Source organism: Corvus cornix, chromosome 10 (genome assembly GCF_000738735.6).
Source record: "Corvus cornix cornix isolate S_Up_H32 chromosome 10, ASM73873v5, whole genome shotgun sequence".
In the NCBI taxonomy this organism is placed as follows: domain Eukaryota; kingdom Metazoa; phylum Chordata; class Aves; order Passeriformes; family Corvidae; genus Corvus; species Corvus cornix.
In genome coordinates this window covers 7576385-7602665 of record NC_046340.1, presented here as the reverse complement: position 1 = coordinate 7602665, position 26281 = coordinate 7576385, and the positions used below count along the sequence as shown (strand labels likewise).

Here is a 26281-nt window from a genome sequence, read left to right as displayed (position 1 = left end):
ACAGGGAAATGGACACACAGAGAGATATTCTTGCTTTAAGAATCACAAGAGAAATCTGAATATAGAGCTTGTTAAGTGGGCTCTGCAGTAAGTGCACATAACCCCCTTTTCCTTTAACTAGAGTCTAGAAAATTCCACTAAAGAGTTGCAGGCAGGTGGGGCAAGGCTTTACCTCATTTTCTGCTGCAGCAGAAGATGCACTTACACTCCTTACTCCAAGCAAACTCCAGTGTTAATTGTTACACTGCACTGCCAAGGCATGTACTTGCTTACCTATATATTACCAATAATATTACTAAATATTATAGCACAGTATTTTGCAAAGAATGGGAAACATATCTCCTAATCCAGATAAATTAAAGGCATCAGCTTAACCTCAAATGTTTATTGCATTTCAAACAGTATTTATCAAAACAAAGAGCTCACCACAACAATATATAGGTACTGGACCACCCAAACCCTTTCATTTGGTATGTCTCCAGCCTAACAATTAATACAAATTATTCTGAAACCAAACATATCTACACCAAAAAAAAAAGAACAAAAAGACATCACCCTGTCTCCTGAACAGAAATCAGTTCCATGTGGAAAAATCTACAGAAAACCGCCCCCCCAAACTGCTAAAGTATCAATCTGAATTTCTGAATAAATAAATAGTTTTTCCTGCAGTTGAATGTTTTCATTCAAATCAATGATCAGATCCCACACGCCTGCTTAAATATGCCTGACTTTGGTCCTCACAAAATGACAAGATTACAGTATGATAAACCAGATGATAGTTTTAAGCGAGACAATGAGGCATTGTTTACAGAGAAGATTGAGAAACTGGTTTAACAAAAGGGTTCCGTGGACATCCATTGTATGTACAAGAAGGAGATTTACTGGAGATTTTGTAATTTCTACAAGGCTCTTTCCAACCAGCTTCATTAAGTTGAAGTAAATCAAATCATGCAGAGATCTGGCTCAGCCAGAGAGACATGCCGGGAAAGATACAAAATGAAGAAGAACAGACGCAAGATGATAAGCTTTAGAATCTTTGGCATTTTTCATAAACATTTTCAAGGTTTTAAAATCTATATATTCACCCATTTTCCCACACACACTCGCCTATAAATACATTATACATGTACTCTTTATACACAACTCTGTATATGTATGGGTACACAAGCACACGTGCAAACAAAGAGGCATTTTTGTGGCTTTTTAAACCAGGATAATATTTCCTCAATCCTTCCATTTGCAGCTACACACAGCTTTGCATGAGCAAAATACATTCTTTAGCCAATCAAGTATATGAAAATGTGCCTGTCCTTATTCAAAGGCACAGTGGGACTTCGAAAAATAAACTTATGAAAAATTACCGAATCTGGCTAAAAACCCAGTGGAAGATAGGCTGCTGTTAGTTTTCCTTCTTCAAATTCCTGCAACAGGCCCACAAGATTGTGCTATGGAACCACACACAACTCCATCTGGATCACCAACCCATAAGCAAGGTTTTAACCATTTTACCTTCTATTAGATGACTTTCAAAGCCTTTTTTTTTTTTGGCCAAAAGAATCTTATCTCTCAGGTTTCTTTATTTCTTTGTACTGTCAACTACCCCCAGGGAATGCTGGTGGTAATCCCTGCCTGGGAATCAAAAGCAACAACTCCAGCTCTCGTGCTACCAATGACTTGTGGTGACAAGTCACTCCCAAAATGTCCCACAGCACCTAAAGGACTGAGGGCTGCGGTATCACCAAAATTAAGCAGGTTTTACACATGATTCTGTGTTTTAGTTTCCCCAGTCAAACAACTGGGGAATGACGCTGGTTTTCTGAAATATATAAAGGAAATGCACAATTGCTAAAAGATTGGTAAGCAAGCAAGAAATCCCATTCTCCTCAGAACACAAAATGGGGTCCTTTCTTCTGTCTTTTCATTTCTCAGTTTCCACTTGACTTCACTTTCGGGTCTTCTCCTTGTGAACCACCAGGAAAGACTGCAAGAAGACATCAGTGGTGGACCAAAGCCTGCACACTATTGCACAACCACATCATTGGGCACGTGCTCTCTTTCTGCACAAGCACTTGTTTCTTTAAGGCTATAAAGTGTTTTTTTTCTCTCTGTAGTGTTGACCCCTCTGGATTTAGACAGGAAAACAACAGCTATGCTGAAAATATCTGATGAGATGGAATTATAAAAGGCAAGCCAACAGAGTCTTTTCAGGTCACTGAGTTAGCCTTTTCTCTTAATCCTTTCATGGCATAAGGTTTTCATGCGTCCATTGCCAGCAATGGATCTCCAATGATTCCAGTATACAAAGAGTTAACCACAGGCTGGGCTTTTAAAAAAAAAAAAAAGAAGAAGAAGAAAAGAAAGGGGAAAAAAGGAAAAAGAAATACCCACAAGTGCTGGATGAAATATTGAGATACTGTTGGAGCTCCTAGCTCTTTCTGCTAATTATGATAAAAAACTTTTTTAAATGTACACTGCTTGAACAGAAGATGGGTATCAAAGACTCGTTAATTCAGAGCTTAAACCTTTCTAGGCACAGTGATTTAACTCAGAAAAGAATAGCTTTCATATCTTAATGTAAATCTGTTGGATATGTTAAAAACTGGTTCAGAGCATCTCCTCACATCAGCTCAGCTGATCTGCTACACTAAGCAGAATTATCTCTTCCTACATAACACAGGGAGTGCTGCCACATCCAGCCTTGTCTCTACAATCAACAGGAAAAAAAAAAAGAAAAAGAAAAGGTGCAGTTGCACCATCTTCTCCCATTCTCCTCCCCACCCCGCAAACTAATTCATGTTTCACCTTGCTCTTTTTTGGGACTCCATGCCAAAGAGACAACCCAGAAAAGAAACCCGAGATAGGTGTTTATCAAAACCCACATCTTCCAAGAAAGAGAAAGTCTGTGGCAGTGATCCTAGTGTTGTTCTGAAGCAAGGAGGAGGAGAGGGGTGCTGTGTGTGCACGCATGTGCGGGGAGGGAGATGCTGCATTCCGAAATCCCGCTGCATCCTATAGCGCGCTCCACTTCTTCCTGATGGGGCTGGAGCTGCTGTATGGTTTCAATTCAGCGTGCTGCACCTGTAAAAACAAACAGACATGACGTTTGCACTTAGGTAACTCTAGCTCACTACAGCGTGTGTTAATGGCTCCCCCAGGACAAACCAAGGGAAACTAAGGAAGGTTCAAGAGTAATGAATCATTTTCTAAACACAGGAACATGGGGGATTAATTGCAGGAAGGATTTGAGAAGTCATGCATCATTTCTTGAAACAAAAATATTAAAAGCAGATTTTTCTAATGAGATACATGGGGTTCTACCTGATTTCAGCAATGTAGGCTAGATCTTTTGGGTTTGTTTTGGTTTGGGAGTTGTTTTTCTTATCTTTCTGGCATTAACCTATAAGTTTAATAAACTTCTCTCAGGAGTCTCAATTCAAGTGGTTCCCAATAGACAGTAAGATGACAGTTGTCAAAACCATACACAGACCTTGGGATGCTGAAATACTTAATCATTTCAAAAAAGGAAAGTATTCTCCCAAACAGAACCTGGACAAAGCTACCTCCACCTTTCAAAAAAAAAAAAAATCATATACAATATAATGGTTAAAACACGTGGTAAACTGTCAAGGATGGTGTAATCTCCAAATTGTCTGTTGTGCTAGACAAAAGTATTCCCACTGAAATCATGGGGAAAATTTGGCTGAACACGCCATCTTTTTCACTCCTCCTGTCTTCTGTCCAACACATGTGGTTGTAAATGGGTACTGTACAGACAGGAGTAATTTCTAACTCATTGCAGCACTGCAGTCAAATGCTGATGCACTGACAGCACGTAAAACAAAGCAGACAGAGGGGCTTTGGAGCTTCCATAGGTGATTTGTCCCTGAAGTGTGTGGCTGTCACTGTTTTCAGAACTAGTGGAAAACTCCAGGGTTTGTCCCATCCAAGGAACTTTTATCATTCCTCCCATAGAAAATGGTGATCATTTACTTTGGAGAGCTCAAAGGGTCCCAATATGACAGAAACCACTCAAGGAAATGTTGTAAGTGCAAATGTTAAATAAAGCATAAATAGAAAACCAACTTATCTTTAAACATAAACACTTAAAGGGCATATGCAAACCATCACTGCAAATTCAGTGGCCTCTACAAGAGCAAAGACAACAAATAAAAATACACTGAAGCTTAATGGCCCTATGATTGTTCCGGCTTAGCATTTTTCTTCCCACTAGTCTATGGTGAGATTTCTTTCCAGTTATTAGTGCTGCCACCAATCAGTCTGGTGGCCTCTTGAGATAAATGCCACCAGAAGCTTTTTCCAACCCTGTTTCTACCAGATGCCTCAACAGTGCATGTGAGCAGTTCAATTTCTGTCTCCAACAGCATAAAGTCACTATAGGTGAGATTGTGATTCCTTTATTCCCAGCGAGCAGCACCTCACAGGAAAAGTGCCAGGATTCACAGAGAAAGGTACAATGTCAGAGGGATCCAGGGCATCAGGATCAGGGCCTGGGGACACAGATTCCAGTTAGTTAAAACAAAAGAAAGAATCCTTTATATTGTGTGGCTTCATTACCCAGCAAGACTATTTTCCCTCCTCCAAGAGAAATAAACAGATCTTGACATTCTAAAGGACTTATTGTTCAAATAATTTCCAGGAAGATAGGCGAGATTGCTGAAGACAGTATTGTTGTTTCAAAGAAATGGGAGAAGAGACAAGACTTGACTGAAACTGAGGGAGGATAGATTTTGGTTAGATTAAAACTTATAATTCCATAATGGCAGAAGATTGATCTGATCAACTCTGGAGTATTTTATACACATTTCAGGTTTTCTTTAAAGAAAAAGATGAGCGGGGCATTGTCCAAAGGAGGCCTGGAGCTCAAGCACAATGTCACAGAAATAATTCCCCCCATTCCTCCCCCTATCTTAAGAAAAAGAAGAATTCAGTAAATCCTTTTGGATGGTTATCTCTATCAAAGAGACTATTTTTCTCCTCCCTCTGTACAAATACCGGAGCAGAAAGGTGACGAAAACCATAGCTCAGTAACCACGCTGAGTGATTTTCCAGATCATTTTTAAGTAGGTCTTTTCAGGATAATTTTTCTGCAATCATTTTATCCTTCTGACAAAGGATTTTGGCTCCCCTCTCTTCTAACACTCTCTCCTCCTCCCTCTGTGGATTTTCCCCCGATTCCTTATCTCCGTTATTCAAAAGTCTTTGGCATTGTATTCCCAAACGGAGCACCCAGCCGCTCTCAGTGTCACTCCTTGCCTCTGTTGGCTGTGGCCATTCATTACTTACCTTTTGAACATCAGATGGTACCCTGGAGAGGAAATCTAGTAGCTCATTATTGTCGATGGCATAGGGATTTCTAAGCCTCTTAGTAAATTTATTTATGCCTAGGATAAAAAAAAAAAAATTAAAAAAAATAAATAAAGGCAAACAAAATAATACAACCCTTTTCTGCTCCCTCCCTCTGATTTTTTTCAGGCAAGGTGAAAAAGAGAAGGGGAATTCAGAAGTAAAAATTAGTGTGAAAACCTTGCCTCAGACTTAAAGTCACACACATGTTCCCTGTCACATGGAATCACTCACAAGTTCCTCCTGGAGGAAGTAGGGGACATTATTGATAAAATATTTCTCTACTTTCAGGATCATGTGTTGCCAACAAAGTGGTGAAAAGAGACTGCAGCATGAATTCATTCTGGGGGATACTCTTGGGAGAATACACACATTTAAAATCAAGTGTTCTGTTAAATCTGCTACCCTACATGACCAAAACATCCCCTCTCCTCTTGCCCAGGCAACTGGAAGACCCTGAAAAAAACTGGGCAGGAAAATGGCTTTTTTTTCCTTCCATTTCTTCAGAAAATGGAAGTTTCCCTTCCCCATCCATCATGGCTTATCCCCTTTTTGCAGAGCCACATTTGCCAAACTAGCCATATTATCATGCTATGGGACATTGTAAAACCTTATCACAAGGTTTACTTCAGTTTGATCCTTGTGTGAATAATTTGGCTTATTAACTGCAGCAATAGCAGTCCACCTCCATGGACTTAGGTATGTTTCAGTTGGCAGAGGTGGTCCCTAGTCTGGACAGAAGATCCATGGGAGCGTAATGTTCATTTTACTGTGGAGTTCATAAGGTCTTCTCTTGCCTTGCATAAGGTCTTCTAGGTGAAGATAATCAGCTAATCCATTTTAAAGAACAGCAAAAAATTCAAATGTTGATTGCCTCTGAGGTTCATAATATAGCATTCAATTCCATCATGCCCCTGTCCAAAATCTCATCGTGGTTTCCCTGAAAGTGATTTCAAATGTGATGGCTGCTCCAGCCTTCTCCTCTCCCTGAAATGTACCTGCTTCACATCTGAGATTCAGCTTTTAAGCCATATACTTGTAGCAAAATGACAACACAATTTTCTGTGTACCTGATTTTTTAAAAACAGAAAATACCATAAGGTCTTTTGAGGCCTTGCCACAGGGTAGTTGTTTAACATGTATCATATTTGAAGGCCCTGTCACTCTGGATGATGTTGAACGGATGTATAGTTTTCATGTACTCACCATGTTTTCCATACAAGAACAACAATATTTTGTTACTGAACTTTTTACTCCCAGCAATTTCCCCCCTTTCCTTTTGCCCTTTCTTTTGTTTGATTTAATCCTTTATTTCTTTGTTGCTGTTGCCCAAGAATGGCTTTTTTTAATGCCACCTTCTCATTCCCTCCCTTTTCTACATCCAGGAGAGCCAAGACAGCAGATGATGGCTCAGCCCCAGGGGTGACAGGGGGTCCCTACAACCCAGAGGCACATCGGGGCTGAGCTTCTGCAGGTCAGTGAGGATTTACCTGCACTGTGTTCTACCTCAAGGTTGAGGCAAAAGTTAGCACCCAAAATAAGACAGGAGGCTATCTGGAGATGTAGAAAGTCTTCAGCAGCTGGAATCATAGAATGGTTTCAGTTGGAAAGAATCTTAAAGACCATTTCAATCCAACCCCCCCACCACAGGCAGGGACACCTTCCACCAGACCATGTTGTTCCAAGCCCCACCCAACCTGGCCTTGAACACTTCCAGGCCTGGGGCACCCACAGCTTCTCTGGGCAACCTGTGCCAGAGCCTCACCACCCTCACAGTGAAGGATTTCTTCCTCATCAAATCTAAACCTGCCCTCTTTCTGTTTAAAGCCATTCCCCTTTGTCCTATGCCCTTGAATGCCATTTCCTTCTGTGAAAGATGATCTCACATTTCTTCATAACACCACCAGGAAAGTTTGAATTTTTAAAAGCTCCTCTTTTAGTTCATGATGTATCTTCACACAAATACTTTCTGACCCATGGCAAAAGGAGATGCTCAGTGTGTCCCACTGGGCACAGCCTGTCCTGACTGCCAGAATACTCAGACCCAAAAGGCTCCCAGGGTCCAAATCTACGTGGTTCAGCTCTGCAAACACATCTTGTCCACTTCCTACCATTTCCCAGCTGGAGGGCTCCAGCTCCAGGAAGCTAATTACTTTCCTGCAGAAGAATAATAACACTGAAAGTAGCTTATCTAGGCTAATGCTCTTCTTGTGGTGCTGTTGGAAATCCATAAAGAACCCTAAAAAAAGCAAATTATCGGATAACCCAGGGGGGAGAAATGGTAATTTTAAGAAGTTCATAACATCTTTATTCACCTCGAAGCAACAGCACTTGTTTGTCTGTGTAACAGGTCATTTAAAGCTTGTTTGATTTCATTCTGTAGACATATATTGTATTTATCTCATACAAATGAGACACAGTGGAGTACTTACCCCAGATTAAAACAATGTACCTCAGTGGTATAAAATACAATATAACTGTTGCTGCTGCCAGGACCAAGCAGGCCAGGACAGAGAGGAAAGGCACCGTCCAGTTGAATGTGCTGGAAGGAAAAAACACAATCCTTCTCAACATTTCTGGTTTTGGACACTGTTTGTGCTCTGCTACCCAATAATAATTTAATGACCTCTTTGCAGTGCTTGGTGCAGTCATGTATGCTGTAAATTGCAGACCCTTTGGAAGGTGGATAAGCAGATTCCTACATCTGGATGTTATAACAGATTAAGGGAGATATCTGAGAGGCAGATATCATGACAAGGAAAGAGAAGAGGAACCCTGGGGAGCTCAGTGAAGTTGTTAGGCGTGTGAGTTGTTTTTGTTTCTTCTTCTATGTGTTGCACTTGTTACACATCTCTGCTCGCCAGTCAGCTCTCCATTATTCATGAGCAGATTATCTGATCTGGAGACGAGGCGTGCCGGGGCCGAGCCATCGGAGCTGGCTCCGCTGGGCCACACTGGAGATGACTCGAGATGAGTGCCAGGGCACGGCTCAGGCGTGGCAGGTAGCCAGAGTCAACCCTGACAAGTAACTGGCACTGGATTAACTGTGGTGCTAAACTGTGAAAGAGCAGTTAGAGTAATTTCTCTGTATGACATTAGGGCCATAATATTCTATATAAATCTGTCTACATATATATACAATTTCTCCTATTTCTTTTTACATTTTCAACAATTCCTTACTCTACTGGATAAAGGAGGATGACTTGGATAAACTGTAGTAAGCCAGCAGTAGCCCAAGCTTCTGCATTCCAATAATCCTCATCAGATTTTTCCCAAGAGGAGCACTCTTGAAAAACTCAGTTACTACAGCATTTCAGGCTTTGGCCACATTATAGTGAAAAACAGGATTTTATTTCACTCAGACCTCTCATCTGCAAGTCAGTGATGGACTTAAGGTGAGGATCTACTGCTAACACATCTTTGAAATTCCTTTGTCCCCTTGTGCCTTTTTAAGATATAACCCTATGGCCTGCACCAGATGTTGAGATACTTGGACTGCAAGGATGCCAGTTAGACCACAGGTGGATTTATGGATCTGGGCATCTCTGTTTCATACAATCTGCCTGCTGACTTCATCATATCACGGGGAGTAGAAAAAAGAGAGAACAAATCTGGACCACTTATCAGGCTATAAAATAAGACAAACTTCCCTTGACAGATAAAATTAATAGGACGCTTCAAGAATTACATTTAAGCTTCAATAGACATACTAAATATTAAGTAAAAATAGGTGGGAGAGGACCCATCATTATCAATCAATGTAGCTTAAGCTAAAGTAAAAAAAAAAAATAGCAAAACAGCTCAATTGAGTTAAACTATGAAAACTCCCCATGATTGTGTAACTGGAGTGACAGACGGAAACTGTAGCACAATTCAGTCTGTCACTTACAAAAAAAACTTTGATAGCAATTTTTTAATGGCACATCACTGCCGAGCTATAACAGAATTCTTCTGAAATTACATCGGGCGTCCACATTAATACCCAATGTGTTCTTTAAGATCATTGTTAACAAAATGAATACAAGAATTAATAGTGTTTAAGTGCTTTGAGTCTTCCTGCCGTGCAGCTGGGCAGAACAGTGCCCTGTTCATAGACTGGAATACATCTTTGGGCCACTTCCACCCCAGCTGGGGTGTCCGGCGTGGCACCACAGCACATGCAGTTGCTGTATTTTTAGCTTGAACCCAGCTCCTCATTAAAGTGAGGCTTGGTCACAAACCATCACTTTGTGTTCAAAACAGAAGACAATATGGATCAATTAAGCTCCAATAAAGACTGAGTTATAAAAGGTTTGTGTGTGTTTGTGTGTGGGATTTTTTTTTTTAGGCTCTTCACCTCCCTCCTTTGTAAGGTCAGGAATACCCTCAGTGCCTCCCCCCTTGCAATGAGACCCTGAAAACCCCCTTTGGGCTTCCTCGTGGCACCAGCAGGAAGCAGACAGCTCAAAATGGTAAAGACAGAAGAAGATCAATGTGTTGGCACAAGTGACTGGTAACCCCTGCAGCCAGGTCAGGATGGGGAGGGCGTGGGAAAGGCAACACTGACCATCAGGACCTACTTTCTGTAATGGGACTGAAAATAAATGCCTGACGCTTTTGTGCCCACATCTTCAAGCAGTATTTGTGGCATCCATGACTCCCCACTCCATCACAAACAAGCAAGACCAGAAGTTCAGGCAAACATGAAAGCTACATCAATAAAGCTCATGGCTTCTCCTCTTCTCTGTGCTTTGCAAAGGTTTTTTTGGAATAAAAGACTGTAAGTGAACAAGCAGTGGTGGGACTGGCCAGGCTATCCTGCTGCATGTTGCATCATTTTTGGAGCAAGACATTTACTCCACCTTGATCCTCCTGGTTCTGCTTCACTGCAAATCATGGCTAAGCAAGAAAAATGTATTACTTACTTTTTAATCCTCTCTCCAAATGATGCTATTTCTTCCAGGATACTTTGAACAGCTATGATGATCTCTTGGACCATATGGATTCTCTCAATTAGCCCCTTTTTCTCAGATTCCTAATCAAAAGAAACCAGAAAACCAAAACTTTTAATAATTTGCTAGGGTGTTCACAGATATGTGGTGAAAGTAAGATTTCCAGCACTGCTGATCCATCCATGAACTCAAGTATTTCACTGAAGGAAGGAGAGAACAAACACTCTGGGTTTATCACACAGAACTAACATTATCTGTATAGATCCCCGTATTTTCTTCCTTTTCCTCAACACATGCACAGAGGTTTCTTCTCCTTCTAACACAACTTGACTGCAGGATCTCCACCAGGATTTCACACAATTGGATGCCAAAGCACAAGAGGTGCTGAGCACCTCTGGTGTGGAGTGCTGGCCACTCAGTGCTCCTCAAGAACAAAAATATTCTTGTGCAGAACTTCTAAATATCACTTTCCTGAGCTTTGTAGGCTCCCCACAGCCATGATGTTTTGTGTATATAAATTAGCAGCAAGACCGTGAATGCAATATTTTTTGAACATTCTGTATACAGAGACGTATTCTTTTACTGGAAAAAAAAAGAATCAAAGGAAAAAAATGTCATTTTCCCTTTACATCGGCCATCTCAACTTCATTTCTTACTGCTTATTTTAGGCAACAACATTACAGGACATTACTACACATGTGCAGAAATAAAAAGGAAGCACAGAATGAATTAAAAATCAAAATTACTTAAATCAGGCTTGAAAACCAGTATACAATTATCTGCATTCAGCATTTCTTTGCCAGCAATCTAACACACATACAGGCATGCAAATTGGTGTGGTTGCAGATATTCTAGCAAGAAATCAGCAAAACATTCACTTATTACAAAATGCAGAGCCCTGGACACTGATTTCACATCACATTTAGACACTTAAAAATCACTCCAATTTACAAAAAAAAAAAAAAAAAAACCAACCCAAAAAACCCGACCCAACAAAACATTTTAAGCTGTGTTTTAACCAATCTGCTCCCAGAGAGGGGAGATGATGGCAAAGAGTATTTTGTATTCCTGTTCTCCATGGTCCACACCAGTCAAGGTAGAGGAGAGGGAGGGTGGGAATGAGCAAGGGCCAGAGACATTTGCAGCAACGCTGCTGCAATTCTGCCTCTGTGTTGTCATCCACATTATTCCTCCATGCAGGACAGGGTCAGAGGCTGTTTAAAGTCACACAGGGCCACAGAGGTGAGGGCTCTTGCTACAGAATTTTGGCACTACCATGCTGGGACAGAGTTTGTGTGCACCTGAGACAGGGCACCACTCTAGAGAGCGTGCTGGAATAACCTGTGACCCACCCTTGGATGCTGAGAGGCAGGCACGGGAATGCAGCCCTTATACCACTTTGAATTACTTACTGTCCATTTCTCTTCCCAGTAATTTTTGAGTTTAAAAAGCCAGCCAAAACCACCATGGAGTTATCAAGCTCCAGACATTTGAATATTTGCCTTTAGGTTGCAAGTCAGTGCACAATGAATAGAAGCAGCATTTTAAATAATCACACATTTGGGTGTGAAAATGAGTATTTTTACATTAATAAAACAACCAACAAAAATGAAACCCTTGGGGTGTGAAATAACCCCAGAACAAAATAAATAAATAAATAGTCAGTTTATGTGAAAATAGCACCAAAAAGTCATTTTCACACAGCTCCAGTTATAATCTCGTTAGGCTCAAATGTAAATGACACATTGAAATTATATTTAACTATTTCCTCACTGGAATGGTGCATCAGTCCATAGATGGGTTTTTTTTCACCAAACTTGGAAGCAGAAGCTGGGGAGCAGCTCATGGAAAACCAGACAGTGGGAATTTCATTCTGTCCAAATTCAGGCAGAGGGGTAAAGAAACCACTTAAATAAAGTGATATTGCAGGGCAAGCCTACTCTTGCTGCCCAGAGCTGCAAGGCAGATCATCTGCCAGCTCTATCTGCATCATGCTGACTTCATTTACACATCCTCGATGGAGCTCAGAGATGTGGTGATAACACAGTTTAACCAACACAACACAACACAACTCCTGCTGCAGCCACGAAGCAGAGCCAGAAAATAAACCAGAAACTACCAGTCCCTATGTTATGAGAACTGCATGCCCATGCTCACCTGGCTGCACGCTAAAATCACCCCTGGACAACAGTGCTTTCAATCTCTGATACAAAATATGGCCAACCAATGTAAAGGCAGAGACAAACGGGGATTAGAAAGCCTTGTAAATAAAATCAGTTATTCGAGAGAAAAATAGGCTGCAACTGTCCCTGCAGCATGCGTGGTGTGCATTTTCATTTGAAAATCCTGGGAATTTGTCAACATCATTTCTTTGTTATTGTTGCTTTGTTCTGGAAACCTGCAGTCTAAATACATGGACAGGATTATTAGGTCACTGGTTAAGCAACAGAGAAGCAGACAAATGAAGTACAGCAAACAGAATTTTCCAAATTATTTAGGTTTTGGAGTGTTGTTTATGCTTTGTGAAGCCAGCACGTCACAAAACACTGTCAGAAGCAGTAAGAGTCCATCAGGATGACAGTCACTGGACCCTCTTTATTAGTAAATGGGCAACTGTCACAGAGAAAGCTATATTTGAACACTATTGTGTTCATGAAAAATGTAAAAAAAGAATCCAAAATACATCTTCTACTAAACACAGTTCCCCATCTGTGCAAGGTCCCACCCTCTTCAGGTAACAGTCTTTTCTGATTTCTTTTGGACTCAACATACTATACTGCTTGAAAACTGGATTTTGGATAGTTCGAGATCACAGCTTAGAAGCTATTGCATGAATTGAAAATGAAATATCCTGCCTGTTTCTGGCATTATTTCCCTAAAACCAGTCATGAAACTTCCATTCCTTTAAGGCCTTTTTTTTCTTTATTTCTTAGCTGATTACAGCACTGTGGGTGGACCAAAACTAGTCTTCAGCCTCTGGGAAAGAATTAACTCCATCAGAATGAATTTACAACTGAGAATTAATTATATAATCAGTGTGTTACTTCAAATCTTCCTTGCATATCCTCATTTAAGAAACCTTCATTTCTACATTAATTGCTTGAACAAAACCACAAAAGGGGGTTTACAAAAGATTAAGCATGTCAGGGGAGGGGAAAAAAACCAACACCAACCAAGACCCAGCAATTTCAGAAATTAAGTCTTTTGTCTCCAGCTAACATACATCAACTTGAACTCGGGAATGAAAACACCAAATCTCTGGAAGATGCTCCTAGATTTTTCTATTTCTGAAATATGTAACAGTTAAACAGGACATATAAACACACTTAAAGGGTTACCACAGCTCTGGGATCTCCCTTCCCTGGAAGGAACTTAGGCTGCTCTGAGACATTTAGGGTCAGTTGCAAAAGAAACCTTCACACAACCACAACACTGAGGCGTTTCCAATGCCAAGGACTTTAAAAGGGTGGGAATATGGGGCAGGCCAGGAGAGGACATCTCCAGCACTAACACAGCAAGTCACAACGGGTGAGCTACAACAGTCAGAGCTGGTCTGGCGAGGGAAAATCCTAAGAGTTATGGGGGAAGACACTGAAGGCAAAATTCTTCAATCATCTGCTCTGGAACAAAGGCCAAATGCCACCCATTAGTGCTTCTTCTCCAGCCAAGCATCCATTACTGAATTCAAAGCTTGGATGGTGGAGATCCCCTAACTTCTTTTGATCATTTGTTTCAAAGATTAATAGCTTTCATCTTTACAGAAAGCTGTTTCCTATTTTTTAAATCTATCCTTCAAATATTTTTCCCCTGGATACATCCAAACCAGCAAGCAACGCTCCAAATGCACAGACAACTTTTGCTGTTGTTCTCTAAGTGTATTTCTGATGTATACTGCAAATATCATATGCACACAACGAAAAGTTAGGCTCGAAGCCACGGCTTAGTTCTACATAATACTTGCTCACTTGGATTTCATAGAAAACACTTGCAGAGAAAAATCTCGCATGCAACTTTCAAACAAGTGGTATTCATCAGCAGATTTCTGGCGTGCCAAGAGAAACTCAATATATAAAGCTGAGGAACACTTGGGGGCAAAGATGAGGAAAAGGGGAGGAGAAAACATAAATACAGATTAATGCAAAAGGAGGAAGAAAACAGGATACAGGCAGCTCAGTCAGGAATGAAAATTCTGAATATCTTCGGGGATTGGAAGAATTAGTCTGCCTAGCCCTGGGCTGGCCTAACTTTCAGGATTAGCTTTCTTACAGTAGCTGTCTCATTATGCTACTGCTGCTACAAGCACATTAGGGCAATGTTTTACCAGGATTTATCTAACGTACCAGTTATTAATTCTTCCATGTATTAGCAACAAACAAGATTGATGGAAAGGGAAAAGAAAGGAAAATAGCTCAGGCATGCATTCCTTTTTGCTCCACTATTATTCTGCTTTAAAAAAAACTCAACAAAACATGCTGTAGTTATTTAGAGAAAAGCAGAGTTAGCCAAAGTTGGATTTAATTTGCAACTTGCTCTCTGCTAGACTACACAACTCCGACCTTACCGGTGTCCAGCAAAACCTGTGCCAAACAACATCCTAGGGCCAAAACACTCGTCCATGAAGTACTTCTGAAAGCAAAAGGATTTTATTGGGTATAAACAGCAGACCACTGGCCTCTATTGTCTGCAGGGAACACTTCTCTAAAAGCTCCAGTCTAGCAGCAGAATGAAGCTCTTGTGGGAGGTGGTAGCCATAGAGTGACAGACAGTCTCTTGGTAGCTAAAATGAATTCCAGGCAGAGCTTTAAAAACAGTCACCACAGCAACCTTGAACTGGATCCTGCCTTCGGTGGGAGCCAAAGGCAGCTGAGAGGAGCCCAGCAATCTGCCTTGCTGAGTCACTGCCCTGCCCTGTGCTGCAGAGTCTGCTGTGTGTCGAGGAGAGCTCCCAGCACTTCCAGGAGGATGGGCACCCGCAGAGGACGGCTGCCAAACTCTGAGCAGTTGCCTCGTGCAGTCCTGAAACTGTGCATCACAGGATCTTTTTGTTTATTAACACCATGCTGCAAATGTGCCTGCCTGTGGAAATTTAGCGAATCTGAGTGTACTTGAAATAATTACCAAATAGAGGAAATGCAACACATACAGGTCAATTTATGCTCTCAGTTAAAAAGGTGTGAAATCTGGAATAATTCCACCATAGCCAATAGAATCACTTCAGACTGGTATGAAGGAGAGCGGCATCAGTCCTAAAATGACACATTTGGAAAGCAATAGCACATCATCCTACAGCTCAGGCTGGGGAACACTGCCTGAAGGGCAGAAGATGACCACTCTGTGCCTTGTTCAGCCATGCCTGCACTTTCTCTGCCTACACTAGATGAATTTCATCCATGCACAGGGGACCAGCAAAAATCTCCTAAGCCAAACCCAAGAAAAATCTTATGTGAAAAACCCTAGGTCATACTTCTGTTTCTTTCTCTATGCCCAGGCGTGAAATGCAGAGGATTTAAGAAGCATTTTATGTACTTGCTCACGTTTTCACAGACATGTAAAGTAACCCAAAATCCACAGGTATTGCTACAAGTTTCCAAGCAATATCTGCAGTCGCACCAGAATAAAACACAATTCAGGTGAGGAACACATGCTTAAGAAGCAACATGAATCAATCCTGAATGGAAATACAAAGTCATCAGTCATCTTCGATTTAAAAAATAGAAAGAAAATAAATTTTGTTAAAATAAGTGCTTTCTGCTGGAAAAACATGAGACTTAAGAACAGTCGCATGCTGATTAGACTTAAGCTACTGGATCATCACCTATCATCTAGCTAATGATCTTTAGCAATTTGGGGTACAGGAGAAAGAGAGATCTATTCATATATCTGGCCACTTCAAAATAAAATTTAATAACATTTTAAATATTTGGAATCTTTACGGGACGAGAACTCCCTGAGGTTCATGTGCTTGGTCCTGTGACCTGCCTAGCGCCACTTAATATTTCACCAGAGATTTAGAGAAGTTACAGTGTTGGCTTACCTACATCTAGGTAGGTAATCCTCTGTAAGAGGGAGAATTTTGGAGTGCCATAGGGCTGCTAAGGCTCCTTTGTGAGGAGAGTCATACCACAGTGCCCAGGATATCTGAAAGTCCTCTGCAAGTCCCGCCTTTAAACTCCTTTCCCCCATCACCTCTAAACCTATGAATGAGTGGCTCATGACACTGATATAAGGACTGTGCCAGTTTATGGGATGTCTATGGATAAGATCAGTCCTAGACAATGCTGCAGTGCAAATAAGACATAACAAGAGACCATTTAACCTCCAGTTTCTTGTACAAAGAAGGCTCCCTGGAAAAGAGTAAAGCACAACCACAGCAACCCCTGAACTGTTTTATGATACCATCTTGCCCACAATTTTGTGGAGGACATGGATGCTCCTCATCAGTCTGAACATACCGTGTGTATCATGGGGCATTTTCAAGTCCTTACCATAATTTCTCTTCAGCAATCTTAATGGGGGATGTTGAAACACCATATTGCAATTGTTGTATTGAAGAGAAAAAGAAAAACTAATGAAATTATTTATACTTCCAGGGAAGAAAACAATGAGATGATATTGTCTTGAATGACCTTTCCTAAGTATGGGGATATAGCATCTTACACAATAGACTTTCGGTTCATGTTTCAATTACTGACCTTTACTGCGGAGAAAATTAATGCAATTTTCATCGTAATCCACCCGTACAAATAAGATCCATACGGAAGGTTTCCACATGCTGAATCTAACTCAAATGGAAAATGTCAGCTGTTTGCTACTGGATGAATTTGACTTTAATTTGTTCGGCTGGAGTCTTTTTGAATTGTGTTCATAAAACTTTGTATATCTTTGGTACCTATTTTTGACAGAGAATTTCATATATTAAAGACATTGAATTTTTATTCTTTGGTGATTTCTTTCCACTTACATCTTTTTTCCAATACAAGAGATACTAAACATTTCTTGGAAAGTGCCAAATAACTTGGCTTAAAGCCACAGTATCATTTGATCCTTCCCTGTTACATTGCACTAGCCAAGCAGGGCTACACTGGCTCACCACAGGATAGAAACCCTCCAAAAAAACCCCAAAAAACCAAGAAAATTCCCACATAGGAATTGTTGTTGATTTAGTTTTGTCTCTGATTTTCTTTTGAATCAGTTATCAGACCTGAAAATAGTAAATTAAGTTTGGTCTGTTGTGGAGGAGATGTAAACTTTTATTCAGACAATGGAGAAGACTCCAAGGCTCTTTCCAGTCAGGTGCTACGACACAGTTACTCACAGGGTAACTGCTCTTGGAACTCTACAGCCATTATCAGAAACAGAAAAAACAAATAAAATAAATAGAAGCAGTCAATAATCAGACAACTTAAACTGAGTTGCATGCAGCTTGTCTATACCTTCTTACTGTCAGACTAAAGATGCTTCAGTGATGTAATTTTAAAACAACGCTTACTCAGCCTGACAGACCCCAGAGCTGACAGGACACAGCCTGAACTCTGTGTCCAAGATGGCACAAATCCGAGAAGGCATTTATCCACTGAAGAGCTCGTGCCAAAGGGACAGAGCACTGCTATCTTTTACAGCCCTCCATGCTGGTATGTGGGGAGGGCAGAGGGGGAAAGGACGGGAAAATCAGCAATTAAGCCCTGTCATTTAAGACAGATAGTCTAGGTGGAGGGAGTTAATCTGCTCTTGGGTTTTTGAACTAAGTGTCTGTGTATTTATAATTTGTAAACAGTTCATCTCTTCGAGGGTGTGTTACAATTCCCAGAAGCACGGTCTGTTATGTCTAACAGGCAGCAGAACCCAGAAGGGCTCTGTGTGCGAGTATTTTGATACAGCAGGATGACAGGAAACAGAAACAGTGACCTTGTACACCACAACCCAACTAGCAGATTTCAACTTTGGGAGCTCTTGTATTAGGGAGGAAAAAAAAAATACACAGAGTTCTTTTTAAAGTAGAGTTGTCTGTTTAAATGTTGACATTGCCATGAGATAGTGTCATAAAATTACATTTTTCTTACACTCCCCAGAGAGCATTGGCCACCCTCAGACTTGGAAAAGTGGCTTAGAATAACCTAATGTACTTAAAGATGCAAGTCATGAGAGTGCAAGCACGGCCCATCACTGCTGCACGGGGGTACACACAGGGCACAACAAAGACATTAAGGCAATTCTGCACAGCACTGGACATGGGACAAATGTAGGGGCTGGCACCTTCCTCTTCTGGCAAATCTGTGTCAGAATTCTATAGACCCATAAAAATTAAAATGAATTATGAATAATTACTGAAATGTTGGGATGTAAAGTGTTATCTTCATGAGAAAGCCTGCTGGGGGTGTCTACTGTGAAAGGCTTTAGCCAGTGCTACCAGCTCTCCGTGTCAGAGAGCCATGGAGTATGTGTGAGATGGAGAGAGGCAGCTCTCAAAATGGTAGGGCCAAATCATCAACAGCTCAACAGTGACTCTTGGGAGTTTTCCCAAACCTGCATATTTAGTTAAAATAAACCAAGAAAGGGAATGACAGTGAAGCTGTTCAGGAGGAGGCAAAAATGCAAAGTCACTAAATCCATGCTAAAGTGACCCAATTGTATTTGTAGAGAGAACCAAAGTCACTGGAGTTAAATGGAGGGTAAATGTAACCTAGAATATTTTAGCATTGCAGCAATGAATCTACAGCACACCACAGGAAACAGAGGATTTGATGCCTATTTAATACATTCTTACTTCTCTTTTCCCACCTCAGCACTTGCAAGGGAAAAAGAGGAATATTAAAATAGAAGGAAGTAAATGGGATTGTTCCAGTAAATAAGTTATACCTTTAGGCATCATACAAATAATATTTACAGGTGTCCAGAACCAGGTACCCACTAAATAGAAATTACTGACTTTCAGAGATACACAGTATTCCTTTGAAAAAGATGCAACTTTCATTTAGCAGCTTCTGATGAGTTTCAGATATTGGTCCATTCAGTTGACAAATTTTACGATGCAAAGAGTAAATTATAAATTAGAACATTTAAACAACTATTGTGTGTTGCAAGAAACTTGTAATTCAGCTGGATTGCCTAAATTTCACTTTATAACTTTGACGGATTTCTGGTTGCTCATTAAAATATAACCACCACAGAAGAGCAAGTTAAATTTAAATAACTATTCCCATCAATTAGTCTGCTGAGCTTCAATCCTAGGGGCTGTGACTGAGAAGAGCTAAGGTGCACTTGCTAGCCGTGGTATTGATTTACTTCTTAATGATCAACAATTTCACTGTAACACTTTTAAAACATAGAATATTCAAGAAGAGTCTCATTAACTTAGTATGCAATTTGAAAGTTTCACATCCCCTCGTGAACATTTTCTTCCTAACAGCTAATGTTCCTTTGCATGCTGTTGCTCGTTAAATAATTCCTCACCTTTTAGCTTTAAAGTATTTATAGATTATCAGATCCTCCTTCACTTACTTATGTTTTTTCAAGCTGTATACATTAAGTTCTCTTAATCTTTCTTCATATGTCATGACCTCTAATCCTTTTATCATTTGTCACTGTGGTTTGATAAACTTGGAAAAAAATCCAATGAATTTTTCACAGTGAGAAGAATGAGTAAGTATGTTCCAATAAAATAAAAAACAGGCCTTGCCAATTCCAATTCTTTCCACATTTCAGCCCTGAACTAAAACTGGTTTTTTTCCCAGGCTCTGAAAGAAATGTTGAGAAAATTCTAAGCAGCCCTCCACAAATCACACCAATTCTGGCCTACTGAAGTGGAAATGCCAAATCGTTTGGGGAAAGCCATTAGTACAGAACGTCGTCCAGCACTCGGACTGGCAGCGAGGGGGGACTGTGCATCCTTGTGTGAGTCTTTGCACCTCCTCCACCCACACACCCCCCTCTAGGTGCACATTCAAGTGCCCACTACAAGGGCAGGCACTAACTGGGGCTGCTCGGACTCGGTTGGTGCTCAGGGCTCACACAGGTACCGCCACTGGGGAAGGTGACACAAACCAACCCCTTCCTACTTTCAAACTTGCCAAGCAGAAAACTGCTGACAACTGTTTTCCCAGTTAATACAGTTAATAACTGAAGATTTATGGAGAGAAGATTTGTTTGTGTTCTCCCACCTTCCTTCTGATTCTAGCCAACACAATCGTGAGAGATGCTTACCTTATCATCTTCATCCTCATCTTCATCCAAGCCCATAAGCTCCTGCAGAAGCAGATGTCCATATTACAAAACACAACAATTATTTTTTAGTGACAGGCAATGTTCAAAAAGCTTATGATACTCCCACAACGTTTCACTACACAATTTTCTCCCACTTCTATTGAAAGTCATTAAAAAATCCCACCACTTCTTCCTTTCCAAAACAGTGTTTTGTATTCAAGGACCCTTTTTTTAATGGTATTCTGAACAAGCATGCAATACCCTATACAAATTTTAAGTCTAAATAAAGCATTTGTGGCTGTGTCCAGTAATCTGAAGGCAACAGGCTTTCAAATTCATTGCCAACTTTTACTATCTGTAAACAGCTTTGTTCTCAGTCTTGCAAATGAACCAACTGGTATGTCAAGGCTGAGGACTCTATACTCAACTTGTTCCATCCCCACTGCCACAATGACTGCTCCCTCCCTTTAGGGCCATTACTGAAACATTAGACTTTAGAAAACACATTCATATGAACATAATCAATCTCACATAGAATCATAGCCAGATTTCTATGCAGCATTATTTCCTCCCTTTAACTTCTGTGCTGACAGGTAGGACAGAAAACAAAAGACTTGGCGAAGGCTTGGAATTAGGAGCACTTGGCTTTCAATTCAGGTATTTAATAAACTGAGCCTTTAACAGGGTCCTCCAGTTTTTTTCTTGGTTATTTAATAGCTACATTTGAGTCTGTGTACTACAAGTTTAAATACAGAAAACATGCAAAGAATGTGAAGAATCACAATAAAAAGATGGTTTGGATTTAGGGTTTTTTGGGGGGTTGGGTGTTTCTCTTTTGGGGTTTTTTAATTTCTTTTTTTTCCCTTAAAAAGCAGTTGCATCTAAGATGTAAAAGGTACTGAGAGCTCAGACACCCAGATTTATTCTCTGGCTCTCTGGAATACCCTGAGCAGATGAATTAACACTGATCATGGTTTAAATTTCTATAGAAGCTCCCCATCTGTAAATCATATAACATTTTAGCAATATTCACGAATTTAGCCTCCTGGCAAGTGGATCAGGAATACAAGGTTAATACTGTTATTCACATTTTATAGCACAGAAATCAGAGAGAATTTGAGGTTCACTTTTGCAAAGACTCTTGCTTGCATTCCTCTGTATACACAAAATGTGTGTGCTGGCACACAAAAACCAAAGGCAGTGAATATCCAGCCAAGGCCTGAAGAAGCAAAAAATAAATAAATGACTGTGTAAAAAGCATTGGTATTTTCAAGAAAACCTTTTCTCATCTGCAGGACAGATGTGACTGGGGCTAGCACCTGATTGTCTATTTTTGACCTACAGATGGTTAGAATCACAGACACACATAAAAAAGGAATCAGGTAATATTAAAGGCACTTTGACTACTTGTTCCATATGATCCCAATCCTGCAAAGCACTTTGGCAGATGTGTGATTTTGCTTATGCAAAATGCACCCCTGAATTTCATGGCATGGCATTGCTTACAGAATATGTGACAGGAAAAGAGCCAAATTCCTGATGGACCTTTCTTTAGTATAACCACAATTAGCTGTATTTTTAGAAATAGCCTTTTTGCAGTGTCCACCTAAATGATGCTCTGCTCAATTTTTGTGTCTGATGCAAGACTCTCCTCACCTGAACATGCAACAAACTCACCACAGGATGAGGGAAGGGGCTGGAAGGTACACTCTGTGTATTTTTCTGGGTAAGTTATTACTGTTATTTTTTATTGCCTTTTGTATTAAAAACAAAAACATCTGTTTGCCTGTGATTCTCCCACGTGGGAAGTTCTGCTTTTCTTGATGAAATCAAGTAGTCACTGAAGACACACAGTATCTTTCTGCATTATTCTGGACTTGGCTGAAACTGGAGAAAAGCATTTCTTTTATCATGTTTTCAAATTAACCCTCCCCTGGTCTGGATAATGCAACTTCTCCTGTTTTCTAGGAATCTTTCCACGTGGGAGTGGATGAAAACTAAACTGGGAGCAACTTTTCACACTGAAACTAATAAACCAGCTATTGGCTTTTTTAATTCCAGGATATTATGTTTTTGTGTAAAATCCACTTGGCTCACTCAGGTGAAGGTATTCTTCACGGCTACTAATGTCAATCATCATTTTATCAAAAGTTACAGGGAAGCTATCCTTTGGCTTCCACTTCATTACTGTATTTATTTCACTTTTGGAAAGAAAATATTATGGACATTCATGAATTTACTCTCCTTTCTAAATGTAATAACCATTGTTATGGGAGTGAAGACAGTGGTCAACATCAAACAGCACTTCATACCCCAACAGTAGCCCTTTGTCACATTTGGTGATTACTTCTGTATTTAAACCTTTCTTTCTCCCAAGTTAAAAACCAAAGGCTAAATTTCTGGGGGGGAAAAAAATTTGTCTTTTAAGAGCTGGGGGTGGGAAGGAGGAATAAAAGCTTCTTAAAACCTCAGATCACAGGACAAGGCTTAAAAGAACTACATTCTCTTTTGGATTCAATTGACTTTCCTCTTCTGTGAAACATGAATCATTAGTGTGTTGCAAAGTGTAATGGCAGGAGGGGAATGGCTTTTAGGAACTTGTTGCTTTGCAAGCCTTTCTTAATTCAACTTAAAAACCTTTGTAGTTATTTAGTAAGTGAAATCCTCCTCCTACACATTCTCGTCTTCTTCTCCTACTACTCTGAATGGTTTATTGCTTTAATTGAATAATGAAAATTGAGAGGGTTGAGGTTTCTTTTCAGTAACTTTGAAATAGAAGCGCTGTTTAACTACACAACCACTTTAATGCCATTAAAACGCGTGACGCTTCGCGCAGGGCAGGCTGGGGCTGCCAGCAATGTTACTGTCACTCGACTTGCCTGGGCATCCTGGGCATTATTGACCTTCCCTGTTGTGACGAGGGAGAAATTGTATGCAAAGAGCACCAGTAAAGCCAGGGGCACCATGTACAGCTCCACGGTCCAGACGGTGACCACAAACACCTGGGAGAATACAAACAAGTGTTTAAAGGGAAAGACACGTAAGAAAGGCTGTCAGTCATTATCACCCTGTACATCCATCCTTGAATCTCTGCTAACCTCATTCAGACTATTATTTTGGCACAGAAATCTGCTCTCTCTATTCTGTGTGAGTTCATTAGGCTGCTGCTTGTTGGCTTCTCCTCCCCTGTATCCGGGGAAGGAGAAGGCCATGAACATAAGGTCAGTCCAAAGGATTTATCCACTCCTTCCGGGGACCCCTCCAGCCTGAAAGCCTTTTGTCCTTAGTGCTAGTGTATAACAGATGCACTTAGAGAGGCAAACCTGCTCCACTTCATCAAACCCTAATTGCCAGGGGGTCTTTCCCAGGCTGCGGAAGAGCATTTTCCTCTTGTGCAACAGGAGCCCTGGAGCTCCCTTGTCACTCCACAGGGGATGATCAGCAAATGCGTCTTTACCATTAATCCACCTATACTCTTGGCACAGCAGCATACAGAAAGGACTGTCACCTTCCAGAAGGCAAGGCCTTAGGTTGCACATGATGCATTATTTTGGAAAGGGATCCTGTCAGCCTAGTCTCCATTCTCATACTCTTGCCATTTTTCAGCACAGCATATTCTGATTCCACTAGCTCTTTATAGAGTCTCTTTTCCTAAAATCCAGTACAAGTCTGTGTGTTTGGACTGGTACCTGACAAAACCCACTAACAGCAAAACCAGAAGCCAAGCTGGAACAGCAAAACACACAAATAACATGATGGGGATTTAAAAAGCGCATAGGATTTTTCAAAAAAACTGTATCAAGGCAAACTGCAATCCTATCCTACAAGTACCAACAACACCTGAACAGACAAACTTGGAGGGGTTGGCAATGCAAAGTTAATAAACTAAATCCAGAACTACCATAAAATGTATGTTGTGATCCCATTTCCTTTTCTACTCTTACACAGTGCTTCCAGAACAACTGCCTAATGCTGGTAGCAACTTGAAGCTATTTTAAGCAATCTCCTTCAAAGACAAGGCACAAACACATTTTTCTGATTTTTCTTCCCCCAAAGGAAGCTGGTTTGATCAGAAACAACAATCACATTTTTACAATAATACAGGTAACTGGAAATGAGTCAGGTCCAGTAAGAGTATCTCAAACAACAACAAAGGGAAAACCCTATGGGTGATGAGGAAGCTAAATCTCTACCTCCCCTCATCCTTGGCCTGCCAGATCCTACATATAAAGACAATGCTGGCAGTTGTAGAATGGGATATTTATGGCAATGTATTTTGTGTTATGGACCTGAAAGTGTAACCACATTGTACCAAAGAAACACTTCCCATTGCATTCAGCAGCGTGAGAATTTATACCCCTACAAAACAGCAGCTGTTTTAACTTTTTAAACAAAAAGACTTGTCTGACATCAGACAAATGGGCACTTAATACCTACCATGGGCCAAACATAAACCAAGAAATAATGCCTGTATCCATAACCTGACCCAAACAGCACTTGCATTTTCCAGAGTGTACCTGATTTCATGTTAGCTGTTGCTATGCAAGGAATTAGACTGTCATCCTGTTCTTGGCATTTGTCGGCCAGTAAAGCAAACTTCGAGATATATTCATTTATAAAATGGGCTGACATCCAGGAAATATATCCCCATGCTATTGATTTGCAGCACAGGAATGTGTGGAAGACAATTTGGTTTTGGTTTTTTTTTTTTCCTTTTTGATCCTGTTTTTCAACATATTAAAAAATTAGAAGTGATAATGATTCACACAGCCACATTTCGCATGTAAGCAAGGCAACAGAAACACATGAATCCAGGCCAAGAATTGGTACTTGATTTGTCTTACAGGAGTCTTTCATAACTTTAGCTAATAAAACCTCCAAAAATCGTGATATTCCCAGCCAAAACATCTCCCAAAATGAGAAGTTCTAACCCAAAAAAGTTCCTCTGAAGCTATTCCAGCTCCCTGGGATGAATATATGCTTGTCTTTTAAGACAAAGTGAAGATGATACCAGCTTCTGTCTGACTCTAAATGTCACTCCAAAGAACGAGGACCTGTTATTTTACATATCTCCACAGGTATCTTTCTCAGGTACACAAAGATTAAAAAAAAGACATACATACAAATATCCATCCAATCCTTATGTAAATTCCTTTCATGGAAATTGCTATTTCCAGGTATTCATTCAAAACATTTGCTTCAGCCCATGGGAGGGTGTTGCATTTGCATCACCTCCCTGGGGTATGAGCAAACTCAGCCTCCTCCTGATGCAGCAAAAAGACCCTACCAGCAGCCAGCCCAGCAAAGTCCTACAAGGAGTCAATGAAGCTCTTGAAGAACCTCTCTTCATTCACTCAATTGCAGGACTTGACCCAATTTTAGTGCATCTGTCACAATCCTATGTGAACATCACTCTGCTCGGCTGCAAGTGCAACACAACCTTGCAATCTCAGGTCATTTAGGGAAGCTACGAAATCAAGACCTTGGTGATTTTAGATCTTACAGTACATTTTGTGTATTATTAAGTTTCAGACCTCAAATAAAACTTCAGCCTTAATTACAAAATCTCACTGTAGGCTCAATGGGTAGCTGAGGCATGCTGTCTCTTCCTTTCTAATGCTGACTGGTTAATCAGCTGCTGAGTTATAGCTCAGACAGTGAAGCTTTGATAGAGCTCCCACATCTCCTTAACAAGAGTTGCTTTGCTGCTACCGCCACAGTACAGGAAACTTTCATTACTGTGACACGACACAGACACAAGACAAATTGATTTAGCTATTCAGAAA

At 40.5% G+C, this 26281-nt stretch overlaps 1 protein-coding gene across 4 annotated transcripts in view; it reads right to left on the bottom strand.

The window, feature by feature from the left end:
- Positions 1–370: 370 nt before the first annotated feature.
- MCTP2 (multiple C2 and transmembrane domain containing 2) overlaps positions 371–26281 on the bottom strand; it is a 128261-nt gene continuing 102350 nt past the window's right edge. For all 4 annotated transcript variants that reach the window (XM_019280997.3, XM_039557864.1, XM_010391009.4 and 1 more), the window contains 6 exons: positions 23375–23497; positions 20496–20537; positions 10269–10378; positions 7797–7906; positions 5305–5402; positions 371–3078 (listed from right to left, as the gene is read on the bottom strand). In XM_019280997.3, the coding sequence (XP_019136542.1) occupies positions 3010–3078; positions 5305–5402; positions 7797–7906; positions 10269–10378; positions 20496–20537; positions 23375–23497 (552 nt within the window). In that variant the 3' untranslated portion in view covers positions 371–3009. The remainder of the gene's footprint in view (positions 3079–5304; positions 5403–7796; positions 7907–10268; positions 10379–20495; positions 20538–23374; positions 23498–26281) is intronic.